This window comes from Phyllobates terribilis, unplaced genomic scaffold (assembly GCF_046119375.1).
Source record: "Phyllobates terribilis strain yellow unplaced genomic scaffold, ASM4611937v1 Scaffold_9__5_contigs__length_417890890, whole genome shotgun sequence".
Taxonomy (NCBI): domain Eukaryota; kingdom Metazoa; phylum Chordata; class Amphibia; order Anura; family Dendrobatidae; genus Phyllobates; species Phyllobates terribilis.
Window position 1 is genome coordinate 55,265,080 of NW_027362769.1, and position 26,306 is coordinate 55,291,385.

At 44.6% G+C, this 26,306-nt stretch overlaps 1 protein-coding gene across 1 annotated transcript in view; it reads right to left on the reverse strand.

Moving 5' to 3' along the window:
* Positions 1-4,125: 4,125 nt before the first annotated feature.
* The window catches only part of LOC141161556 (aldehyde oxidase-like), a 151,507-nt gene continuing 129,326 nt past the window's right edge, over positions 4,126-26,306 (reverse strand). The window contains exons 31-35 of the mRNA XM_073646514.1: positions 26,049-26,163; positions 25,533-25,598; positions 16,029-16,217; positions 15,008-15,175; positions 4,126-4,360 (exon numbers count right to left, since the gene is read on the reverse strand). Of these exons, the coding sequence (XP_073502615.1) occupies positions 4,310-4,360; positions 15,008-15,175; positions 16,029-16,217; positions 25,533-25,598; positions 26,049-26,163 (589 nt within the window). The 3' untranslated portion in view covers positions 4,126-4,309. The remainder of the gene's footprint in view (positions 4,361-15,007; positions 15,176-16,028; positions 16,218-25,532; positions 25,599-26,048; positions 26,164-26,306) is intronic.

The following is a 26,306-nucleotide window of genomic DNA, read 5'->3' on the forward strand; positions in this document are numbered from 1 at the left end:
TTTTAAACAGATATATTTGTGTCTGAACAGTCAGCGAAACACTCCAAATGTTCTTTTTTTTATGCAAAAAGGTGGATTGCACCCAGATTTGAACCGTGGAAGAGGAAAACCACAGTTCTAGTTATCTGGCCTACACCAGACTCTTTTAAACATATATATTTGTGTCTGAACAGTCAGCGAGACACTCAAAATGTCTTTTTTTATTGAATAAAGGCAAAAAATTGGATAATACAGAGATTTGAACCGTGGAAGAGGAAAATCACAGTTCTAGTTATCTGGCCTACACCAGACTCTTTTAACCCACATTTTAACTAATTCAAATATATTCCTTTCCCATCACTATTTTTTTATTCAAGGAAATGTTACACAAAGGAATATTAACCAAACCCATTTTAATCTTTTTGCATCTCTGAATTTACATTAACATTCATGTGCATATGTTTCACCAACATAAAATAAAAGAAGACAATTGCTATCTGTATTAATTCTCACCCAGAGCTGAATAATTCATCCCTGCATGCTTCCTGTGTTTACTTATGCATAATTACAGGTTATGCAAGATGTTTCTCAATTATAATTTATTCTGTAGTTTTTGCCTGTTTTCTTTTCTGTTAATGCAATACAATCTAGTAAATTTCTATTGAAGATAGGATTGCACAGATGGGTTCTGAACTATGCCCTCCGACTAATTTACAGCATGCTTCGTCATTGATTAATCTGCTTTATCAAGTAGTAAACAAAAGAAGCACATACTTTCTGTAGAGCAGCGTTGTAAAGGTTCTCGTCAGATGTTTCTAAAGCCCCCGTCTCACATAGCGAGATCGCTGCTGTGTCACGGTTTTGGTGACGCAACAGCGACCTCACCAGCGATGTCGCTGTGTGTGACACTTTGCAGCGATCAGGCCCCTGCTGTGAGGTCGCTTATCGCTGCAAAATGTCCTGGACCATTTTTTCGTCGTTGGCCTCCCGCTGGCCAGCACACATCGCTGTGTGTGACCAGCGGGACCAAGGATCAGGCTGGTATCCATGATAAACATCGGGTTACTAGGGGCACACGCGCACTTAGTAACCCGCTGTTTACCATGGATACCACTCTGCTACGGTGCGCGGGAGGTTACCATTCACCTTAGCAGAGTCGTATCCATGATAAACATCGGGTTACTAAGTGCGCGTGTGCCCCTAGTAACCCGATGTTTATCATGGATACGACTCTGCTAAGGTGAACGGTAACCTCCCGCGCACCGTAGCAGAGTGGTATCCATGGTAAACAGCGGGTTACTAGGGGCACACGCGCACTTAGTAACCCGCTGTTTATCATGGTTACCAGCCTGCTCCTGCTGCAGCAGGCTGGTATCCGGGAGCAGGACATTGTGGAAAGATCCTTTCCACGATATCGCTGCTCCCCTGATCGCTGGTGAGCCTGCCTGTTTGACAGCTCACCAGCGATCACATAGCGACGCAGCAACGATCCCTGACAGGTCGTATCGTTGTCGGGATCGCTGCTGCATCGCCTAGTGTGACGGGGCCTTTAGTTACATCTGTATCTAGGAAAGCTGAGTAATATCCAATTGTTGGCATTAACCATAAACAGTGATATTTGCCAATTAGGACTGTGACCCGTCATTGTGGTAAGATTGCAATGAGTTGGTATATAGATCTCCCAGGTACTGTACAGATACAGCTAAGAAAATAATTAAACCTAAAGCAGATCTTTCACCAGGCATCACAAAAGAAACTGCATATATAACAAATAGATTACTTAGACCTGATGATGCTGGTGTATTAACTTTGAAAATTGGCCCCCTTATTTCTGGATGAGAAGTTAGAGGTAATATGTCACCAGATTTTTGCCACCTAATCTTAGAGCAGCATAATTTAGGGGCAAAGAGTAATGGAGAGACCCTGAGTTCAGCGATGTGACACTTATTGGGTTGCTTGCTTCAGTTTTCATAAAATCACTATCAGTAGGAGATTATCATTAGTGGACCAGTAAACCTACTGCCATGTAGTCTTCGATATTCATGAGCTCTGTATCACCCCACCTCCACTAGTGGTTGGCAGCTTTCTGCCTATGCACAGTATACACTGAAAGCTGACAATCAGTTATGTGGGTGGGGTTATACAGAGCTCAGCATTCAGAGAACTGGTAGATCTGCAGATTCTATCAAAAAGATAGCAAACACCTCAGTATACATCGCTGGAATCTCTGCCCCGACATCATGCTGCTCTCAGATGGAAAGTAAAAACCTGGTGACAGATTGCCTTTAAAGAGAACCTTTCACTAGATTTGTTTATTTAAACTGAGTACCTCTTCCAATTGGTGCTGTACCACTTATTCTGGAGCAGTTTTTCTTTTTCCTCTGTACCCCTCTAAGGTTATGCCCCCAGGTAATAATGATGCAAGTTTTCCCTTCAACCAAGTAGACGTATACCACAGAAGTTCTCTGTGGGCGTTTGCCTTTTCTCCTTTGATATTGGCCAATCGAAACATTACCCAGCCCGCAGAGAACTGGTACACGCCCAGTTGACTGAAGGAAAAATTTGAACCTTTGTTACCAGAGGGCATAACTTTGGAACAGAGGGACACAGAAGAAAATGAGCAACTGTTCCAGAATCAGGGGAGCTGTAGAAATTGGTGGAGGTACTCAGTTTTAACCCCTTTGGGAACTAGCTGATTTTTCACTTTTATGCTTTTGCTTTTTCCTCACCCTTTTTTTCCGCTTTTTTTGTAGTACAAGTAGTTAAGTAGGATAATTGGGTGAGTGAGGGTGCTGTGTTTCATGGTACTACGTCTGACACCATGGGTCTTCAGCTGATAGTGACGCTCCTCGCTGATCTGCACTCCTCATAGGTCTGATGCTGCACACGTCTTTGTCAGACGCCAGTCAGTGATGGAAAGCTCCGTTCCTGGCGTTCCTGTTAATGACACTGCTAGTGTAAGCATGTTCAGTGCAATCATGTGAGACAAAGTGTCACGTGAACGCGCTTCTGCAGTTTTGACACCCCTGCTCTGGGTAGTTTACTTAGGTCAGAACTGTACACTTTCCACAGGCTATGACCTGGCATTGTTATGATTGGGTAGCGTCAGAGTGGGTGGAAAGTGTACACCGAAACAGTTGTTGGAAATAAACCACCCCATTGAATGATAAATAAATTAACCCCTAAGGCACCAGTTACTTTGGTGAAATACATCTCCATAAAAGAGTGGAGAAAATAAATAATTACAAAATATGTTATGAACTACATTCCTGCCAATATGTGCAAGAATGTCTAGTTCATAACTCAAAATTCTGTGAAAGGTCCTCTTTAAATAGTTAAACAGCAGCAATCACTGCTAGCTCAGATAAATGCTGTTACTAGCAGATGGTGGCTATGTATTACAGCTGGCATCTGTCCTATATAGTGCAGGCACAGCTCCTGAGCCTGCTCTATATATCCGCTCCTGGCTGTGATGTACATGTATTGCAGGATGCGCAAATGGGTTAAATTAAAAAAAACAAGTGAAAGGTCCTCTTTAAAGCTTCTTCTGTTACATTACTGCTATTAGTGTTATGTTCCACAGGGACAGAAAGATAGAAAAATAACTAAGCAGCAGAAAAGTAATAATCATTCTCGGCTCACGGCTCATGCATACAGTATATTACATTGCCTCACAACCTTATAGTTGAACGCAGCAATAAGTAATAAAAAAAAGTATTTTTTTTGGTCTATTCTGTACGTCAGCATGCTTCCTATATAATGCAGAGACATATGAGTCTGTTGAGTTCTATATGAATCGAAAAGGAGAAACTGTCACATGCTCCATTATTTTCTAGCGAAAAAATTGTGCAGGGTCCATACACCTTAATCAGACTTTTCTTTAAATAACCTGATGAGGAGACATAAATTACAGTATTGCAGGGTAGCAGACACGCGCCTCACATAATAGCAGCTCACTAACCCCTAAAAAATTTTATGCAATGATAAGAATATTTTTTTATTTCTACATTGTTTGCGTTTATTGATCGGTAATGCATTTATCACAGTTGGCTTTCAATCCATTTAAGCAGAATTTATGTTTCAGTAATATTTTTTTCCCCTCCTAAAGATCTAGATATTAGAAAGACTCTGCATCCACCCATGGTCCATTAGGATAATCTGTTAATACAAAGCTTAGGCTCATGAAGACTTCAAAGCAAAAGCTCTTTCAATAAAATAGAAAAGCAAGAGAAAGTGCTCATAAAATTTAAGACAGACAATAAAATAGAAATCTTTCAAAATGATAAAACACTGAGAAAAGATGGCATGTATTGCAGAGCTGTACATCTCTTCATACATTGATGGCCCAAGGGTTGTAGGTGCCAGGTACATCTCTTGGGATCTGCAACAAACAATGAGGTAAAAGGATAAATAATAAAAAATGATGTACTACATGTCACATATCTACTTACAGTTCACAATCATAACTAACACAACATGATGTGGACTAATCAGGAACTAAAAATCTAAGTAAAGCAAATGTATCCACCATTGCATACAGTCATGGTCAAAAGTTTTGAGACTGAGACATCTGGAAGAATGATTGAAAACCAAAATTTGTGCCAAACAGTCTGAAGGAGGCTCATGAAAGAAAATAATTTTGAAGGAAGTACAGGGTTTTGACTGCATAGGACTCCAGTAAAATCATTTTCTTTGATGAAGCCCCCTTCAGACTATTTGGGACATTCGGGAGAATGATTGTTTGGAGAAAAAAAGGTGACCACTAGCAAGAGTCCTGTATCATGCCAACAGTAAAGCATGCTGAGACCATTTGTATGTGGGGTTGCTTTTCATCCATAGAGGGGGCTCACTCACAATTTTGCCTAAGAACACTGCTATGAATAAAGAATGGGATCTAAACCTCTTCCAAGAGCAACTTCATAAATTTGGTGATAAACAATACTTTTAAAAAAAGGGAAAAAAGGTAGCACTCACCGATCTTCTTATTAAAAGCCAACAATTTACTGATCCATTAAAAATGGTACAGGGGGAGAATGGAAGGAAACCTCTGGGCGACGGCCGTTTGGAGCCTTCTTGTGCTTCAACGGGTCCCAAGGTGTGTGAAAAGACAAGCCAGTGGAGGATATAACAAAACACAAAGTCCCACCCACCACAAGCTGCTAATTTGACGACTTCACACCTGGACTGCAAAAATAAAAAATAAAAAATACACCAAACACAAGAAAACAATCCCCACACCTAGTGCAAAGTAAAAAAAGGAATTATCAGAAATTTACTCATAAAAAACTGACATATCCAGTTTATCATTAAAACCTAAATTGCCCTGTGCACCTGTTCGCATAATCCAATGGGCTTCTCTTTGCAGGAGAATTTTATGGAGATCACCTCCATGGACGGGCAACTGAACCCTTTCCAGACCTCCAAACCGTAAAACTTTGGGGCCTCCTGCATGAGCAGCCCATATATGGTTGATCAACCTCATTGACCCTTTTCTAGTAGAAATGGATTTATAATGTTTGCGAAACCGCACGAGCAAGGGCCTGATCATTTTGCCTATATACAAAAACTCACAAGGGCAAAAAATGATGTAAACAATGAATTTAGTGCGGCATGTGATCAAATCTCGAACAGAATGTACAATATCACCAATTCTGAATGTCTTATCAATAAGAAAGAAGTTACAAAAATTGCAACTCCTGCATTTTTTATTTCCAATAAGGGACCTGTCTTTTAACCAGTTGCTTTTATTATTCGTTAGCCTATCCAAAGAGGCTATTCTGAACAGTTAGTGGTTGAAGCTCTCAACAGGGCTAATATGTTTTCACAACATCATTTATTGCGGGGTTTGCCAGATAAAAAATCTAAAAGTAGTAAGAGATTTGTATTCAATTTAAAGTTTAACGCAATAGAAAAAGTTATTAGATCCACCATCTTAAAAAACTGGCACATTCTGGAATAGGATCCTAGCCTGTCAGCAATGATTTCACAAGGTCCTTTGATTTCTTTTAGACGTGGACACAATTTGAGAGACTTATTGGTGCACAATAGGCTAACGAATAATAAAAACAACTGGCTAAAAGACAGGTTCCTTATTGGAAATAAAAAATGCGGGAGTTGCAATTTTTGTAACTTCTTTCTTATTGATAAGACATTCAGAATTGGTGATATTGTACATTCTGTTCGAGATTTGATCACATGCCGCACTAAATTCATTGTTTACATCATTTTTTGCCCTTGTGAGTTTTTGTATATAGGCAAAACGATCAGGCCCTTGTTTGTGCGGTTTCGCGAACATTATAAATCCATTTCTACTAGAAAAGGGTCAATGAGGTTGATCAACCATATATGGGCTGCTCATGCAGGAGACCCCAAATTTTTACGGTTTGGAGGTCTGGAAAGGGTTCAGTTGCCCGTCCAAGGAGGTGATCTCCATAAAATTCTCCTGCAAAGAGAAGCCCGTTGGATTATGTGAACAGGTGCACAGGGCAATTTAGGTTTTAATGATAAACTGGATATGTCAGTTTTTTTATGAGTACATTTCTGATAATTCCTTTTTTTTACTTTACACTAGGTGTGGGGATTGTTTTCTTGTGTTTGGTGTATTTTTTCTTTTTGCAGTCCAGGTGTGAAGTCGTCAAATTAGCAGCTTGTGGTGGGTGGGACTTTGTGTTTTGTTATATCCTCCACTGTCTTGTCTTTTCACACACCATGGGACCCGTTGAAGTGCAAGAAGGCGCGAAACGGCCGGCGTCCGGAGGTTTCCTTCCACTCTCCCCCTGTAACATTTTTAATGGATCAATAAATTGTTGGCTTTTAATAAGAATATCGGTGAGTGCTACCTTTTTTCCCTTTTTTTCATTGTTTTGGATATTCACTCTATTGTTGGTAAGCACCAGGTCGTGTTGGAAGCTGTGGATTTCTTTTGTCTCTCATTTGGATTGTGGTCCAAGGGATTTGTTCACTAGTTGCACAGGTTCGGACTCTCTCTCTTTGTAGACATAAACAATACTTTTTCCAACATGAAGGAGCACCATGTCACAAGGCAAAAGTGATAGCTATGTGGCTCGATAAACAAAACATTGATTTGTTGGCTCTATGGCTAGGAAATTCCCCGTAAGTCAATCCCATTGAGAACCTGCGGTAAAGCCTCAAATTGCAGGTGGACAAACAAAAACAGAAATTGTGTTAAACGCCAAGCACTGATTAGGCAACAATGGACTGCCATCAGTCAGGATTTGGCCCAGAAGTTTATATAAAGCATGCAGGGTCTGCTTTGGGGAATGGATGAGGCAAACCAGTCAATTGTCCATCGCCAAGAAAACCCCCAACAGTAGGTTACCAACCAGGGAGCAGTCACCAAGGGCTCACTCACATGGTGCGGCCCACCAAGAGCAATTGCCACTTATAACTGGATCCAACTGCACAGCAGCTGATATAGTTAAAGTCTGCAGTAAGGCAGGTAACCATGGTCAATCCACTCTGTAGGCTGCGAGTTGCTTTATGCCTGCGGCCTATAGAACGTCAGGAGCATACACGGAACGTATGCTGACTGAGCCAGTTCACTCTCTAGGATTCAGGTTTGGGTGATTATACGAGAGTTTATTTTTTTTATTTTATAAATCAATACTTGTAGGTGAATGTGGGGGCATTATACTGTCTGGTGGGGGCTAATTTGGTGCCATTATACTGTGTCAGTGTCATACTGTAAATACAGGGTTGCAAAGGCCATCATACTGTATAAACAGGAATTTGGTGGCATCATACTGTATGTAAGGGGCTTTGGGGGCCTCACATTGCATATAGGGAGCTGTGGGGGAATCATACTGTATATAAACATTTGTGTTGCCATAGAACGAGGGTCAGTCAATAAGTAATGCCTCCTATTTTTTTTCACCTTAAATAAGGTAGTTATGTTAAATATTCGAATTTGGCACAATTCCTCAAACCTTCTTCTATAATCCACAGCAATTGCAACTTCCTGCACCAACAGGTGGCAGGACTGTATCCGTTTGCAAAATGGCTGACCTCGATGTTCGTATTAGACAACGTTCTGTGATTGAATTCTTGCATGCAGTGTTATGTTCTGCTACCAGAGCTAAGGAAAGAGAGGAGATCTGTCCCTACGATAGAACTCAGCTTAATCCCTACGATGTAACAGGGGACCTGATCCTGCGATCAGACCTGCTAAAGTCCTAAGCTAGTCTGTACGGAGACCTATAGATGTGGGGAAGGAATCCCTACAAGTACTAAGGACTGGGAGGAATATGGGACACCTCCTAACAGAAATAGTAGCAGACAGACGAACAAACAAAATATATAGAACATAGAGGTCAGTAGACCAAGCAAACTAACAGAGCAAAACACAAGCTAGCTAGAAAGTAGATATACAATGAAGTCCAGCAAAGCCAGAAGGGCGGAGCAGGATTAAATAGGCCAACAAGGTCATGTGACCAGCAAAGGAAAAAAAACCTAAGAGCAAGGTTCTAACAGTACCCCCCCTTCTAAGAGGATCCTCCGGATCCCCTAGGACCAGGCTTATCAGGAAATCTCCTGTGAAACGCTCTGATAAGTCTGGACGCGGAAACATCATCCGACCTCACCCAAGAGTTATCCTCGGGACCGAAACCTTTCCAGGCCACAAGATACTGCAAACTACCTCTATACCGTCTAGAGTTAAGGATGCGAGAAATTTCATATTCCCCGTCCTCCACCACCGGAGGAACAGAGGCAGAGGCGTCACAATCCGATATAACAGCTTTTTTCAACAGAGAGACATGAAATACCGGATTAATTCTCCAGGAGGTAGGAACCTCCAACCTAACAGCAGATTGGTTGACAACCTGAAGCACCTTAAAGGGCCCTACAAACTTGGGACCCAATTTCTTTGAAGGAATCCTCAACCGCAGATTCCTAGAGGACAACCAAACCATGTCACCAACAGCGAACAAAACCTCCTGTCGTTTCCTATCAAAGTAGTCTTTAGATTTTCTGTTGGCCTCCTGAAGATTACCACGCACATCCGTCCAAACTCTCTCCAAATCACCGGAAAAATTCTCCTCCTCAGGCACGGCAGATCCCAACTTGGAGAACGACCCAAACGACGGATGTCTCCCAGAACAACAAAAAAAAGGCGAACAACCAGCAGAAGAAGATGTATGATTGTTCAGAGCAAATTCAGCAAGTGGCAGAAACTCAGACCACCCCTCTTGATTGTCTGCCACAAAACAACGCAAGAACTGCTCAACATCCTGGTTTTTCCTTTCTGTCTGGCCATTAGATTCAGGATGATATCCGGACGAGAACGACAAATGAACTCCCAACCTATCACAAAAGGCACGCCAAAAACGAGCCACGAACTGAGGACCCCTATCAGAAACAATGTCAGTAGGAACGCCATGAAGTCTGACAATTTCCTTGACAAAGGCCTTAGCGAGAGTTTTAGCACAGGGCAGTTTGACGAAAGGAACCAAGTGACACATCTTGCTAAAACGGTCCACGACCACCCAGATGACAGTAAAACCCTCAGAGGGGGGAAGGTCAGTTATAAAGTCCATAGCCAAATGTGTCCAAGGAGCACTGGGAACCTCCAAAGGACAAAGCAACCCCGCAGCAGGAGTATGTGAGGACTTAGATCTAGCACATATAGTACATTGACGCACCCACTTAATGACTTCCTTCTGCCATCCAGGCCACCAAAAACTGCGACCCACCAGTCTCTTGGTCTCAGAGATTCCGGGATGACCTGCCAACCGAGATTCGTGACACTCAACAAACAAATCTCTCCTAAAGGTCCCAGGCACAAACAACCTCCCATGAGGAGTGTTAGAAGGGGCATTCTCCTGTGCTTTAAGAATCTCATTTTCCAAAACGGAGTCCAAAGCAGCTATCACAACACCTTCTTGTAAAATGTTCTCCTCTTTCTCAGCACCGACTTTGGGAGAAAAACTGCGAGACAAGGCACCCGCCTTAACATTCTTAGTACCAGGGATGTAAGTAACGGAGAAATTAAACCGCGAGAAAAACAGTGCCCACCTAGCCTGACGGGCATTCAGGCGCTTGGCAGCATCAAGATATATCAGATTTTTATGATCCGTAAGAACCTGAACGGGAAATTCCGCACCTTCCAAGAAGTGGCGCCAGTGTTCAAATGCGAGTTTAATAGCCAATAATTCCCGATTACCAATATCGTAATTCAGTTCAGTCTCCAAAAATTTTTTTGAAAAAAGGGCACAGGGATGTAATCCATCCCCGTTATCCTGAGACAATACTGCGCCAACCCCCACAGAGGAAGCATCAACCTCAACCAAAAACGGCCTAGTAACATCAGGCTGCATAAGGATGGGAGCAGAGGTGAACCTCTCCTTGAGATACACAAAAGCTTCAATGGCCTCAGAAGACCACTGAACCGCATCAGCACCTTTCCTGGTGAGATCAGTCAGAGGTTTGACAATACTAGAAAAAATTTTTATGAATTTTCTGTAGTAATTGGCGAAACCCAAAAACCTCTGTATCGATTTCAAACCAATAGGCCTAGGCCATTCCTGCACAGCCTGAACCTTAACCGGATCCATCTCAAAACCTTTGCTGGAGATAATGTAGCCCAAAAAACTAATTCTCTGTACAGCGAACTCACATTTCTCCAGCTTAGCAAAAAGCGAATTGTCCATTAATAACTGTAATACCTCACGCACGCTTCGCCAATGAGACTCCAGATCCGGCGAATAAATCAAAATGTCATCCAAATACACAACCACATTTTTGACGATCAAAGGTCTAAGGATGTCATTAATCAGATTCTGAAAAAATGCAGGAGCATTAGTAAGACCAAAAGGCATAACCAGATTCTCAAAATGACCCACAGGAGTGTTAAAAGCAGTCTTCCATTTGTCACCCTCCTTCATGCGCAACAGATTGTATGCCCCCTTAAGGTCAATTTTAGAGAACCACTTGGCCCCCATTAACTGGTTAAACAGATCAGGAATCAATGGCAGTGGGTAAGGATTGCGTACAGTAATTTTGTTAATCTCACGAAAATCCAGACAAGGACGTAAACCGCCGTCCTTTTTTTTTTACAAAAAAAAATCCAACAGCCACAGGAGACTTAGAGGGCCTAATGTGACCGGCGGCCAAACTTGTCTGTATGTATTCCTCCAAAGCCTTCCTCTCAGGAATAGTAAGGTTAAATAAACGACTTTTAGGAAGAGTCGCTCCAGGGACAAATTCAACAGAACAATCATAGTCTCTATGGGGAGGCAAAACCTGCGATTCCTTCTCAGAAAAAACTCTCCAAAAATCCTGAATAGGAACAGGCAATTCTCCCCTATCCAAAGCTGCAATACGCCCGTTACAACACTTGTCATAACATTTATGGCTCCAGGATTTAATTTCACTGGTAGACCAATCCAGTACAGGATTGTGAAATTTTAACCAGGGCAATCCCAATATTACTGGAGAAGGCAAGTTATTCAACACTACCAAATCCAATTTCTCATGGTGAACACCATTAATAGTGAGAGGAAATTCACAGACCTTGAGAGTAATATTCTTCAAAGGGGAACCATCCACAGAAACCACAGCAATGGGGGATGATAAAGGTTCAGGTTTTAAATTGAGTCTTTCCACGAATCCCCCATCAATTACATTCAGAGTAGACCCGCAATCAACAAACACCCGAAATTCCATTAATTTTTTCTGAGCAATCGTGGAAGCAGCTAAAAATATACCCTTGGAATTTAAACAGGCAATACGGGCGTGACTGACCATTTTTTTTTCTTTCTTCATACGAAGCTCACAGCCTTTAATCAAATGACCAGATTTTCCGCAATAGAAACACAAGCCTTCAGAAAATCGACGGTCTTTTTCTTGAGAGCGAGGTGCCACCGATCCAATCTCCATCGGTTCACCACTGTTAGTACACACATTCTCATAACCAGAAACTGACATAGCAGAGGATTTGCTCTCATTAACCCTTGCACGCAGTCTTCTATCCACCCGTATAGCTAATTGCATAGCCTGTTGCAAATCTTCAGGTGTAGGATAAGCAATTAGCAGGTCTTTAACCCTTTCACTGAGCCCAGCAAGAAATAGACTTTTCAGAGCAGAATCGTTCCACCCTGTTTGAGTAGACCAACGACGGAAATGAGTACAATATTTTTCCACATTACCTGATCCCTGTTTTAAACGTCTCAACTCAGTCTCAGCTGATGCGACACGGTCAGGATCATCATATAATAGTCCCAAAGCAGAAAAAAAACTATCCACTGATCTGAAGCATGTATCACTAGGTTGCAAAGAAAAGGCCCACTCCTGAGGCTCTTTGCGCAAAAGTGACATTATGAACCCTACGCACTGGGATTCATCCCCAGAGGACTTAGGTCTCAAACGAAAATACAATAAGCAAGCATTTTTAAAAGAAAAAAATTCTCGGTGTTCACCAAAAATTAAATCCGGCAAACATACCTTAGGCTCCAAGAAATGTGCTCCAGGACAGTTACTCACGTGCTGACGGAGCTCGGCCACCTCCAGAGAGAGTCCCTGCAGGCGATGAACCAAATCCTGAACCGACACCATGATGGAACAGAAAAATCTTTCCTTAGAGAATTTGCTGGCTGGACTTACTGTTATGTTCTGCTACCAGAGCTAAGGAAAGAGAGGAGATCTGTCCCTACGATAGAACTCAGCTTAATCCCTACGATGTAACAGGGGACCTGATCCTGCGATCAGACCTGCTAAAGTCCTAAGCTAGTCTGTACGGAGACCTATATATGTGGGGAAGGAATCCCTACAAGTACTAAGGACTGGGAGGAATATGGGACACCTCCTAACAGAAATAGTAGCAGACAGACGAACAAACAAAATATATAGAACATAGAGGTCAGTAGACGAAGCAAACTAACAGAGCAAAACACAGAGCACAAGCTAGCTAGAAAGTAGATATACAATGAAGTCCAGCAAAGCCAGAAGGGCGGAGCAGGATTAAATAGGCCAACAAGGTCATGTGACCAGCAAAGGAAAAAAAACCTAAGAGCAAGGTTCTAACATGCAGAAGGTGAAACGCCCATTCAAATTCATGAGAGACTGAAAAATGTGTACGGTGATGCAACAGTGGATGTCAGTACTGTTAGACGATGGGTTCGTCGCTGTAACACAGCTGAAGGGCCATCACCGTTGGCTGACAAAATGCAGAGTGGCAGGCCAATACCGCAGTGACTCCAAGCAACATTCAGCGAGTCGATGACATTATTCGTGGTGACCGCCGGGTGACTGCAGATGAATTGTGCGGCATTATCTGCCTCAGTAAAGGCAGTCTGATGAAAATTATTGGACAACTGGGATACAGAAAAGTTTGTGCACGGTGGGTCCCAAGAATGCTTTTTACCATGCTGGAATACATGCCCTTGTTAAACGGTGGACCAAGACTATGGAAATGGATGGAGATTATATTGAAAAGTGACAAATTAATCGTTAATGTTGTGGTTTTCAACCTATGTAATTACATTTGAATTTCTTGCCAATTAAAAGGAGAAAAAAAATAGGAGGCATTACTTATTGACTGACCCTTGTATTATATAATTGGGGCCTCATACTATATACAAAGTGTAGTGGGGACTTCATAGAGGATATAAGGAAGCTGTGGGACCATAATATTGTATATAGGGAGCTGTGGAACCATCATACTGTGTATAAGAAATTGTGTTGCCATTGTATTATATATAGGGGGCCTCATATTATATACAAAGTGTAGTGGGGGCTTCATAGAAGATATAGGGGAACTATGGGACCATAATATTGTATATAGGGAGCTGTGGAGCCATCATACTGTGTGCAAGGAATTGTGTTGCCATTGTATTATATATAGTCGGCCTCAGACTATATACAAAGTGTAGTGGGGGCTTCATAGAGTATATAGGGGAGCTGTGGGACTCTAATATGATATGAGGGCTTTCATATTTTCTAGGGAGCAATTTTACCATCTAGAAGGCAGAAAGGGGACATTTTACTTTGTAAGGGACACAGTGGTGGGCATTATTACTATGCCGAGCACTGTGAGAAGTACTGTTACTGTACTACATAGCAGTTGCAGTAACAGGGACAAGTACAGAATGAGCCGTTCAGCATTGGAGTATCAATAGGATGATTAGTTTGTGTAGGCTGGAAATAGATGGGGATGGTGAGTCGTGGCTGGAAAGCTGTCATGGCTGTCTGGGTCAGATGTAAAAGATAGGAAAGGAACGTCAGCTGTAAGTTGCAATATATAACTATACTGTGATCACTTACTATGTTCTGCAGAAATGGTATCCGCCACTATATGGTCACTGTATGGCAGTAATGTCGATCTTGTTTTTTTATACTGATTATTTTCTTAGTAAAAGCATGGTCATCTTCTGAGGTTCTGCTTTACCCACTATGATTAGGCTGTGTCACCACAGATGTAAGCATGGTTATCTAGGTTTTAGGCCCACTCGGATGATATACTGCCCTCCCCCATGCTGTGCTCCCAGCTTGGCCTTTGGCCTTCAGTCTTTAAAGGCCCGAAACTGCACAGACTATGACAGTCCTACATTATTAGTGCAGTTTCTGAGGTTAGAAGTGCAGAGAGGCCTTTGGTGACATCATAATCATGTGGCCAAAGGTCTTTCACACTGCGGGAGTATGGGGGATCTGAAGATGTGTGTATGTGTGTTGTATACTGATGTGTGTGTTATATATTAATCTGTGTACGTATGGAACATGCATAGTGTATGTATTTGTAACATATAGTGTGTGGAATATGCAGTGTTTGTAGCATACAGTGTGTGTGTAACATACATCACCTTGTTCCATCATATAAGATATTAATGAAATGGTGGTGAGGATATGCATGCAAGCACTTAGCTATGGTTGTACACAAGTGACTGTGCTGCTGTATTTTACAATGACAGCTGATCTAGGTTTTATGTCTGGAGTGACCCCCTGTACTGTTATATAAGGAACACCAGACTGTGCTCCTGATCTGTGCACTAGAACTTGCTACTAGAAGAAAACCTACCATATTGGTAAAGCGGTCTCCACAGGCCATCCTTATCTTTTCTGGGGTGGCTGGACTGTTCAAGGTGAAGAGCTCGGACATCCCTCTCTCTTTTCGGGCATATATTATAGCATCTTTTATAGCAAAATATATAGAGGAACCCAAGAACAAAGCAGGTTCTCCAACACCCTGCAGAAAGCGGCACAAATAGTACATCATTCAGACAAAAACATTCTCAGCATACATCATACTGGTTTAAATGCTTCTTCAAGACTAAACCAAAGCTAAAGTGTTAAGATTTTTTAACATTCCTGGTGGTCTAGAGCAATTTAGTGATTGAAGGCAAAGAAGGGGTATTGATATACAGTACATTATACACTGCTGTTAATATTTAATGCAACATTCCTATTGTGATTAAGTGGTTCAAAAGTATTTAGTGTAATTAGATTATTATAGATCGCTACTATTATATTGTTTAGGATCTTGCAGGGCTTAGTGGGGATCGTGAGCAGAAAAATGTACCTATAATTTTTTTTTTCAGAATTCTTATAAAGGTCGAAGCTCACTGAGTCCCATCCCCTTGATTCCCGTAGATGCCATTAGGAGGCACTCACTGCAATAAAGGATTTTTTTCATTGAATTAAATGATATATTCACATGCAGTGAGCATCCCCTAGTGGTGACAGAAATAATTACAGTAAACTGGATTTTTTTATCCATCAGAATTGTTCAGAGGGGCAGTGTCCACCAGGCAGTAGGCACTTTTACAGGGCTATAATGTTTATAGCTTACTTTTAAGGTACTCAATCAGTGGGGAATATGACTCTCTCCTATGACTCTCCTCTCCCCTGTACGAGTGCAATCAATAGAAGTAAGACGACGGGGCATTTGCTGGAGCATCATCTTCATTCTCTGCAGATGTGTATGATACTGCATATGTGATTCTCAGTACTCCATTGTGATCTGCTCGAATGGGGCTGGGCCACAGTGCCAGGCAAAGCCATACGGACAACATACTGTACTGTCTATATATATTCTGTACCTTAGAAGAGTATATGGCACGAGGGTTTGGAACATCGGTGAGCAAGGAAACGTAGAACTGTTCTGGGATGTCACAAACTGTAGGAATCTTATACTGAGCAGGGCCACGGGTGTACAGTACGCCTTGAGGAGAGAATTTAAGCTCTTCAATGGTGAAAAGACCAAGCCCTTGAACAAATGCACCTTCAATCTGAAAATACAAATCAAGACAAAAGCAAATATTTCAGTACAGAATACTAATAAAATCTGTATTATAACTGTTATACATTAGTGTCTGCTTTGCCCCCACTGAATTCTAAAGGAGCCTTTAAAGGGAATCTGTCTGTATTTTGCGGACTATAAGACGCACCCAAAATTTTGGGGAGGAAAATGGGAAAACATTTTTTTTTTATAAAATGGGGGGTCCTTTTTATAGTCCAAATTTACAGTAGCTTCAGGGGAAGGTGAAGGTGGGAGGCGGCAGTGGAGTGGGGTCACTGGAGGCAGGGTCGATGCTGCAGGAAGCTAGTGGCAGGAGTGGGGCAATGCTGCGGGCCCCAAGATGGAAGGAGGGATTGCCCGGTGTAACATGTTGACATGTCTTGGTGGTAATGAGCTCATATTTAATGACAGTGTAAATTTCTCCTGCGATGACTTAGTCCGGCCATTAGGGGTCAGCAAGGAACAAATAAAGAAAAAGCCCGGGAAACATAGAACCAGGAAGTTCTCTAAAGAAGGCAACGTGCGTGCTGGGGCTGTTTGGACTTGGAGAGCTTGTACACATTGGAGCCAGACTTTGTCTTCCAGGAGAAGCTGTGACTTGTGAGTAACTGAAATATGTGACCGGTCACCGACTGTGTAGTTAGTTAGGGAAAGCTAGTTAGTGATTCCACTAGTACTGAGAACTGCCTGGTGTATATCACTGCTGATGGACTGAGCAGGCTTGATCCAGAGATTGTGGAGGATCTGACATACTAAGACTGTGTACGTGGATACTACAAAGGAGCCCTGTTGGGAACTACACTTTGGGACTGAGATTGATTCTAATTCCTGCTTACACCTGGATGTGCTGGAGAGCTTGGTGAGAAGGAGAAGCTGATCACACCCTGTGGCCGGAAATCAGGGTCTAGTTAAAGGTTTAGTTTGTTAACTGTTTGTATATGGATTAAGTCTGAGAGATTTCTCTTTGCTCTTGTAAGAAGAGAAACTGTACACTGTATAGGTCACGCGTTGGCTAAATATATATATATGAGTGCTCTCTAAGGGGAAAACAAGGGTACCCAGATCTCATTGTATTAGTGTGGGAGGGGGGTGTAAGGTTATATTCCTGGGAGGACCACGTGCCACGACCGAGGTGACGTCCTGGGTAGGCCCTGTACTGAATAAGGGTGGGAGCGGCATAGCCCAGGGGTAGTTTAGCTCATCCCCGCGAGATTGGCACTTGGGATCTCTCAGGCTGCATAACTTGTAAATTGTGTTAGTGGCTGTTGTGGCCCATATTTTGTAGAATTGTTTAACCTTGTCATTCTTGTGATCAGTAAAAAAAGTGTTCTGCCACTATACAGGGTAGGAGTCATTCATAGCAGTGCCGTATTGCTCATACACATTCGACCGGCGTTCCGGTCGTTACATCTTGGCGTAGTTGGCAGGATACGGTGCTCGCCATGAATGGTGACAGTAGCGCAGAAGGTACTGCCGCGTCCGCTGTAGTACTCCACCCCCTTTCTCCCGTTGTGATTGGTAGGGATCGGTTAGTTGGTTGCTCTGCAACGGGCGCACTACTTAACTACCTGGCCAAGTTTGATGGGTATAACTAGCTGTTCAGTGATTGGGTAGGCAGGTTGCCTTGCACGGTGTCAGCTCTCAGCTGCAACCGGAAGTCGCGCTGAATGCTCTGGAGGGGGATGCCCGTAAAGTTGTCTTGTTAAAACCTGAGGATAGGCGAAAGACGGTTGATGACATCATCCGGATACTAGGGAAAGCTTTTGATCATGTGGCAGCGGCAGGGCAACTACGAGTACAGTTTTTCGCCCGGACCCAGAGAGACAGAGAAAGCCTGATCCAGTATGCGATAGCGCTGGAGGAATTGGATCAAGAGATCAAAAAGAAATCACCTGTAACCGTGGGTACTGAAGCCGATGTCGACAGCATTCTTCGGGATCAGTTCATCGAGGGGATACGGAGTGAGGCGCTAAGGAGCGAATTGTTGCTGAAGGCGTGGAATACCCCTGGTGTCACCTATGCCAAAATACAGGAAGAGGCGGTAGCACGGACTTTGGAAGTGAAGCCTGCTATGCAGTGGAGTAACCTGCAAGTGGCTAACACAAGAGAGCCGAGACCAGATCCTGTGCAGGCACAGCTGGCTGCTTTGCAGAAAACCGTGGAAAACCTGACGGAACAGGTACAACAGATGCAAGTTCGGGGAACGCCTCCGATATGCTCGGCCTTGACGAATCCCTCTATTCCCCTTTATGATCAACCCCCCTACACCTCAGGAAGGACGCCGACTGCTCCTAGACCTGAGGCACCCGGAGGTAGGGCAAGAAGACCAGTTCAATGTTGGCGATGCCGAGAACTGGGGCATATGAAGCGGTACTGCCCGAGGAGTCTGCCAGCCGAAGTCCCGCCATCAGTAAAAGAGAGGCCCTTGCTGTAGTTGGGCATACGGCAAGGCAGGAACGAAAATCAGCGCCCAATTTCTGTTCCGAGGATCTGATTGCAGAGAGTCCCACGTTGGATGTGCAGTTTGCAGGAAAGAAGGTGGCGTGCTTGATGGATACCGGATCGGAGGTGACGACCATGCCGATGGAATTTTTCAAGACGCACTTCGAAGAGACTGTCAAGACGGAGTCAGGACACCTGCTAAGGCTGAAGGCCGCTAATAATGAGGAAATTCCAGTGGCAGGCATCGCTTGGATGAGAGTACAGCTGAGCGGCCAGGAGTTGGGAACCAAAGGAGTGGTGCTCGTGAAGACTCAGGCGAGGCCGAATCTCCCGGTGGTTCTGGGAATGAATATCCTGAGAGAACTGGACTCCCTTTTGTTTGAGCGCGATGGTCCGAGATACTGGAAACGAGCGACACCCCACAAAGCCACTCAGAGGGCCCTGCAACAGGTGGTCCGTTCGTGCAGCATTCAAAAGAGCTCGGCTGAAGGAAGAGCAGTGGGAGCGGTGTATGTCCCCTGCGGGTCTGCCGTTGTAATCGCTCCGGGTCAAGAGAAGCTTGTGTTGATGCCGGTAGGGACGCACAGGAAACTGAATGGTGTGGAGGTGATTCTGGAACCGGTGGGACGGTCAGAAGATACGGATAGCCCGATGATAGCCCGAACACTGGCCATTGTGCAAGATGGAAGTGTACCAGTGAGATGTCTGAATCTGCAGAATCATGAGGTGACTCTGACGGTGGGCACGAAGCTGGCTGACGTGTATGTGTGTGGTGACGGAGTCATCCCCAAAAGCCAGTTCACACTGAGGGCAGACTGCCGGACCGCCTGGACCCTGTTGATGCAGACGACAGCTGAAGAATCCCCCACGCCTGAGTGGAATGGCAAAAGGATTATGGAAATCATGGGAGTGGATGAGTCCCAGTTGACTCCCGAACAGATTCGCAGACTGGAGGCTGCGCTGTGGGAATATCAGGCTGCCTTCTCCAGGGGAGATGAAGACTTTGGTTGCACCAAGGCTGTGGAGCACGAGATACCCACGGGAAACACCCCCCCAATTCGGGAGAGATATCGCAAGATCCCACCGAGTCTTTATCAGGAGGTCAAAGGAATGCTGTCGCAGATGCTGGATAATGGGGTGATCTGGCCGAGTCAAAGTCCTTGGGCCGCACCAGTCGTGCTGGTCCGGAAAAAGGATGGGACCATACGGTTTTGTGTTGATTACCGTAAGCTGAATGCGCACACAGTACGTGATTCCTACCCATTGCCCCGGATCGAGGAATCCCTGTCTGCCCTGGGAAAGGCGAAGTACTTCTCCACTCTTGACCTGGCCAGTGGCTACTGGCAGGTGCCCGTGGCAGCTCTAGATCGGCAGAAAACAGCATTCATCTTGCCAATGGGACTGTACGAATTTAATCGAATGCCCTTCGGACTGACTAATGCTCCAGGAACATTTCAGCGGTTAATGGAATACTGCTTGGGCGATTACAATTTTTAGTCCGTGCTGATCTATTTGGATGATGTGATTATATTTGGAGATTCATTCGACGACCACCTGAAGAAGCTCCGGCAAGTGTTGCACCGACTGAGAGACAATGGACTTAAGATCAAGCCAAAGAAATGTCACTTGTTCCAGACACAGATTGAGTATCTGGGGCATGTGGTGTCTGCTGAGGGTGTGCGACCAGCACCGAGTAAAATTGAGGCCATTCAGGGGTGGCCCCGTCCCAAGACCGTGAGAGAAGTACGAGCATTCCTTGGTTTAGCAGGATACTACCGTCGGTTTGTGAAAGACTTTGCTAAGGTGGCTGAACCACTGAATGAGTTGTTGAGAGGGATGGCACAGGGGCCCAAGAATCAGCCAATTCGGTGGACTGACCGACAGCAACAGGCATTTGATCGGGTCAGGGCCGCCCTTGTACAGGCACCTTTATTGGCGTATGCTCGCTTTGACCAACCGTTCACCCTGTACACGGATGGAAGTCTCCATGGTCTGGGAGCTGTGTTAGCCCAAGAACAAGATGGGTGTGAGAGGGTCATCGCGTATGCTAGCCGGTCTCTGCGGGATACCGAGCGAAACCCGGACAATTACAGCTCGTTTAAGCTAGAGATGTTGGCCCTGGTGTGGGCCATGACTGAGAAGTTTGCAGAGTATCTGGCTGGTTCTGAGATTCTTGTGATGACGGACAATAATCCGCTTGCACACTTGGAAAATGCTAAGCTTGGAGCCCTGGAGCAGAGATGGGTAGCTCGGATGTCCAATTTTAATTACCGGATTCGGTTCCGTTCGGGTAAAGAGAACTCCAATGCTGACGCATTATCACGAGTGACCCGAGGCGCACCCGAGCATGGGGTGGATGAAGACCTTGAGGATACTGAGATCCCAGATTTGAGGCGACTGCCTGTGTTCGTAGACATGGCACGTTCAAGTGGGGTGGCGACATGGGTCGCCACGTTGCTGGGCAAGACTCGTCAAGAGTGGGCTGAGTTACAGGACGCAGACTCCGAACTGTCACGAGTAAAGAAATGGTTGAGTCAAAAGTCCTGGCCCGATGGGAGAGCAAGAGCCCGGCTGGGAGCCGAAGGACAAAAGCTGCTAAGGCAGTGGGATCGATTGGTCATAGCGGAGGGGATACTGTATCGCTGGATCTACATAGCAGCATAGCTGGGGTACCGTTGGCAGGTAGTAATTTCAGCTTCAGTGGCTCCAGACATTGCCCAGGAAGCTCATACGCGGGGTGCACATTTCGGGCCTGAGAAGACTTATCGTTGGCTACACCGGTACGTGTACACGCCTGGCTTAGAAGAAGTTGTGAGAGAGGTGTGTGGTAGGTGTCGGGCATGCGAGCTGAATAAGTCCCCAGAGCAGAGGGCTTCTGTCCAGACAATCGTGACGTCTGCCCCACTGGAAGTGCTAATGGTGGATTATTTGTCAATTGGGTACGCCAGAAGTGGTCATCATTCATGTCTGGTCATGACTGATCACTTTACTAAGTTTGCCGTCGCTGTCCCCACTAAAGATCAGACTGCCAAGTCTGCAGCGGAGGCAATTTGTAAGCATTTCATCCAGGTTTATGGGTGTCCTCAAAGGATACATTCAGATCAAGGTTCTTGCTTCCAAGGTCAGCTCATAAGGGAGTTGCTGCAAGTCTATGGGATTCAGCAATCCTGGACAACGCCCTACCATCCGCAGGGAAATGGGGCCTGTGAACGGTTCAACCGAACCTTGCTCCAGATGCTGAGAACGCTTGAACAGAGGCAGAAGGAGCGATGGACTGAGTTCCTCCCAGAACTTATGTGGGCCTATAACAATCGGGTCCATAGCACCACAGGATTCACTCCGTACGCGATGATGTTCGGTCGGCCTGGGCGAGAGATTGAAGAACTTAGTCTCACTGTACCCGATGAACCAGAATATTGTACAGCCAGTGAGTGGGTCCAGGATCATCGCCGAAGGTTGCGTGAAATCCACCGGATGGTAAAAGACCGTGTGCAGGATCATCCCCACTGAGATCGGGGGCCGGTGCACCTAGATGAGTTCCGGGTGGGTGATAAGGTGCTAGTACGAGTCACGCGTCCAGGAGGGAAGTTGAGCGACAGGTGGGAGGAAACGCCCTACACAGTAGTGGAAAGGGTATTCACAGGGGGAAGTGTGTACATAGTGGTTGCCGAAGGGTGCATTGGACCCCGTCGCACAATGCACCGGAACTGGCTAAAAAGGTGTATGTCCGACACACCTGCCTGTCACCCTGAGTCACCTGCGCCACCTACGACAGTTGCACCGAACAATGTTGAATGCGACTGTTGGGATGACTTCGTGGTGAGACCATCGGACGTGCAGAGTCCGATAGTGCAAGTTCCAGGTGTTCCAGACACCGTCCCTGATGTTACTGTTCCACTAGATGCGGTGGATCCTACATCGAGCTCGGCAGGTACTGGTTTGCGGAGATCGGAGAGGAGCACAGCTGGTGTTCCCCCGATACGATATAATCCTGAAGAGTATGTGTTACATATGAGTGGTACGAAACCATTTGTCGGGACGCCAAATTGTGAGTGGGGTGGAGTGTAACATGTTGACATGTCTTTGTGGTAATGAGCTCATATTTATGACAGTGTAAATTTCTCCTGCGATGACTTAGTCCGGCCATTAGGGGTCAGCAAGGAACAAGTAAAGAAAAAGCCCGGGAAACATAGAACCAGGAAGTTCTCTAAAGAAGGCAACGTGCGTGCTGGGGCTGTTTGGACTTGGAGAGCTTGTACACATTGGAGCCAGACTTTGTCTTCCAGGAGAAGCTGTGACTTGTGAGTAACTGAAATATGTGACCGGTCACCGACTGTGTAGTCAGTTAGGGAAAGCTAGTTAGTGATTCCACTAGTACTGAGAACTGCCTGGTGTATATCACTGCTGATGGACTGAGCAGGCTTGGTCCAGAGATTGTGGAGGATCTGACATACTAAGACTGTGTACGTGGATACTACAAAGGAGCCCTGTTGGGAACTACACTTTGCGACTGAGATTGATTCTAATTCCTGCTTACACCTGGATGTGCTGGAGAGCTTGGTGAGAAGGAGAAGCAGATCAAACCCTGTGGCCGGAAATCAGGGTCTAGTTAAAGGTTTAGTTTGTTAACTGTTTGTATATGGATTAAGTCTGAGAGATTTCTCTTTGCTCTTGTAAGAAGAGAAACTGTACACTGTATAGGTCACGCGTTGGCTAAATATATATATATGAGTGTTCTCTAAGGGGAAAACAAGGGTACCCAGATCTCATTGTATTAGTGTGGGAGGGGGGTGTAAGGTTATATTCCTGGGAGGACCACGTGCCACGACCGCGGTGACGTCCTGGGTAGGCCCTGTACTGAATAAGGGTGGGAGCGGCATAGCCCAGGGGTAGTTTAGCTCATCCCCGCGAGATTGGCACTTGGGCTCTCTCAGGCTGCATAACTTGTAAATTGTGTTAGTGGCTGTTGTGGTCCATATTTTGTAGAATTGTTTAACCTTGTCATTCTTGTGATCAGTAAAAAAAAGTGTTCTGCCACTATACAGGGTCGGAGTCATTCATAGCAGTGCCGTATTGCTCATACACATTCGACCGGCGTTCCGGTCGTTACACCGGCAGTGCAGGGCTGGGGGCCCTGGGCTTCATCAAAATGTCGGCAGTGAGGCAGGAGCGGAATCCCCGCTTTGCCCATTGATTTCCTGGTGGTAGGCTTCAGGAAAATGCCGGTTGGAGGCAGTGAATGTGCAGGTTTAGATTTTGGCTCAATGATGTGATATGTAAATGAGGTTAGAAAGCTATGTTACATCTGAAGCCGCTCACTCCAGCCGGCCAAAAGCTGCCTCCTCCTGTTTGACTGACTACTCCTTTGCCTGAAGTTATACATTAAAGAGGCTGTCAGTCAAGCAGGAAGATGTGGTGCTGGGCAGGGAATAGACCTTGAGTGACAGGGGCTTTAGATCTACCATAGTTCTTCAACCTCATTTGCATATTTGTTCAAACACTGATTTCTCAGTAACAGAGGAATGGACTGGTCATGTAAAGGTATTGCTGGACTTGTCTTTGAAAGAGCTACAAGCGCATATAAATAATTTGGGTGATGATATCTTGCTGACAGATTCCCGTTTAATTTATTTAAATGCCAATAATGACCGAACAATGTTGAATGCGACTGTTGGGATGACTTCGTGGTGAGACCATCGGACGTGCAGAGTCCGATAGTGCAAGTTCCAGGTGTTCCAGACACCGTCCCTGATGTTACTGTTCCACTAGATGCGGTGGATCCTACATCGAGCTCGGCAGGTACTGGTTTGCGGAGATCGGAGAGGAGCACAGCTGGTGTTCCCCCGATACGATATAATCCTGAAGAGTATGTGTTACATATGAGTGGTACGAAACCATTTGTCGGGACGCCAAATTGTGAGTGGGGTGGAGTGTAACATGTTGACATGTCTTTGTGGTAATGAGCTCATATTTATGACAGTGTAAATTTCTCCTGCGATGACTTAGTCCGGCCATTAGGGGTCAGCAAGGAACAAGTAAAGAAAAAGCCCGGGAAACATAGAACCAGGAAGTTCTCTAAAGAAGGCAACGTGCGTGCTGGGGCTGTTTGGACTTGGAGAGCTTGTACACATTGGAGCCAGACTTTGTCTTCCAGGAGAAGCTGTGACTTGTGAGTAACTGAAATATGTGACCGGTCACCGACTGTGTAGTCAGTTAGGGAAAGCTAGTTAGTGATTCCACTAGTACTGAGAACTGCCTGGTGTATATCACTGCTGATGGTCTGAGCAGGCTTGATCCAGAGATTGTGGAGGATCTGACATACTAAGACTGTGTACGTGGATACTACAAAGGAGCCCTGTTGGGAACTACACTTTGCGACTGAGATTGATTCTAATTCCTGCTTACACCTGGATGTGCTGGAGAGCTTGGTGAGAAGGAGAAGCAGATCAAACCCTGTGGCCGGAAATCAGGGTCTAGTTAAAGGTTTAGTTTGTTAACTGTTTGTATATGGATTAAGTCTGAGAGATTTCTCTTTGCTCTTGTAAGAAGAGAAACTGTACACTGTATAGGTCACGCGTTGGCTAAATATATATATATGAGTGTTCTCTAAGGGGAAAACAAGGGTACCCAGATCTCATTGTATTAGTGTGGGAGGGGGGTGTAAGGTTATATTCCTGGGAGGACCACGTGCCACGACCGCGGTGACGTCCTGGGTAGGCCCTGTACTGAATAAGGGTGGGAGCGGTGAGAATGAAACTTGTTGGAATAGTTAAACCAAGCCTCACATTCAGTATACATTACATAGTCCTAGTAATAGTTACTGTGTGTCATCTAACTTTTTGTTTTAGAATTATAATCGTACCTGTCCTATGTCCACGGCGGGGTTTATACTGCAACCAATATCCATAACAATATCTGTCCGGAGATTCTAGTAAAACAAAGAAATATTTATAAAATCTTAAGGAACAAGGTCACTGATGAAAGGATATAGAATTTATTAGAAACAACCATGTCAGAAAGACTCGCAGAGGATTTTATCCTTTATTTTATTTTCCATAGTGAAGATGAATTATTATATAATATTATATCAGTCAGATGAACCTAAGAGTTTGTGAAATATCTATTTCACCAAAACATGATATAACTAGTGGTAAGAAGAGTTATATAGGGTTTCATGAAGGCAAGGTTCATCATGATCTTGTAGATTGTGAGCCCTCGCGGGCAGGGTCCTCTCTCCTCCTGTACCAGTCGCTGTCACATTGTGTTCAAGATTATTGTAATTGTTCTTGTATGTATACCCCTTTCTCACATGTAAAGTGTCATGGAATAAATGGCACTATAATAATAAATAATAATAAAATAATAATGATCTCAGTACCTTGTGATCTCCCGTCAAGCAGTCGATTTCAACTTCAGAACAAGCGGCTCCAAATATAAAGTAGTGAGCTGGGTTACCCTCTCCTGTGTCCCAGTTCATTTCTGTGCCAAATCCCCTGTAGTGATAAAATTAAGGGAAAAAAACTCCTCTATTTGACACCTAGGTGTAAGAGTAGATTGAGGGTGGGGGGCAGATTTCGCATTGAGGCCAAACAGCTTCAAGTTAGTTTCACACTGGAGTAGATTAACATTTTGAATA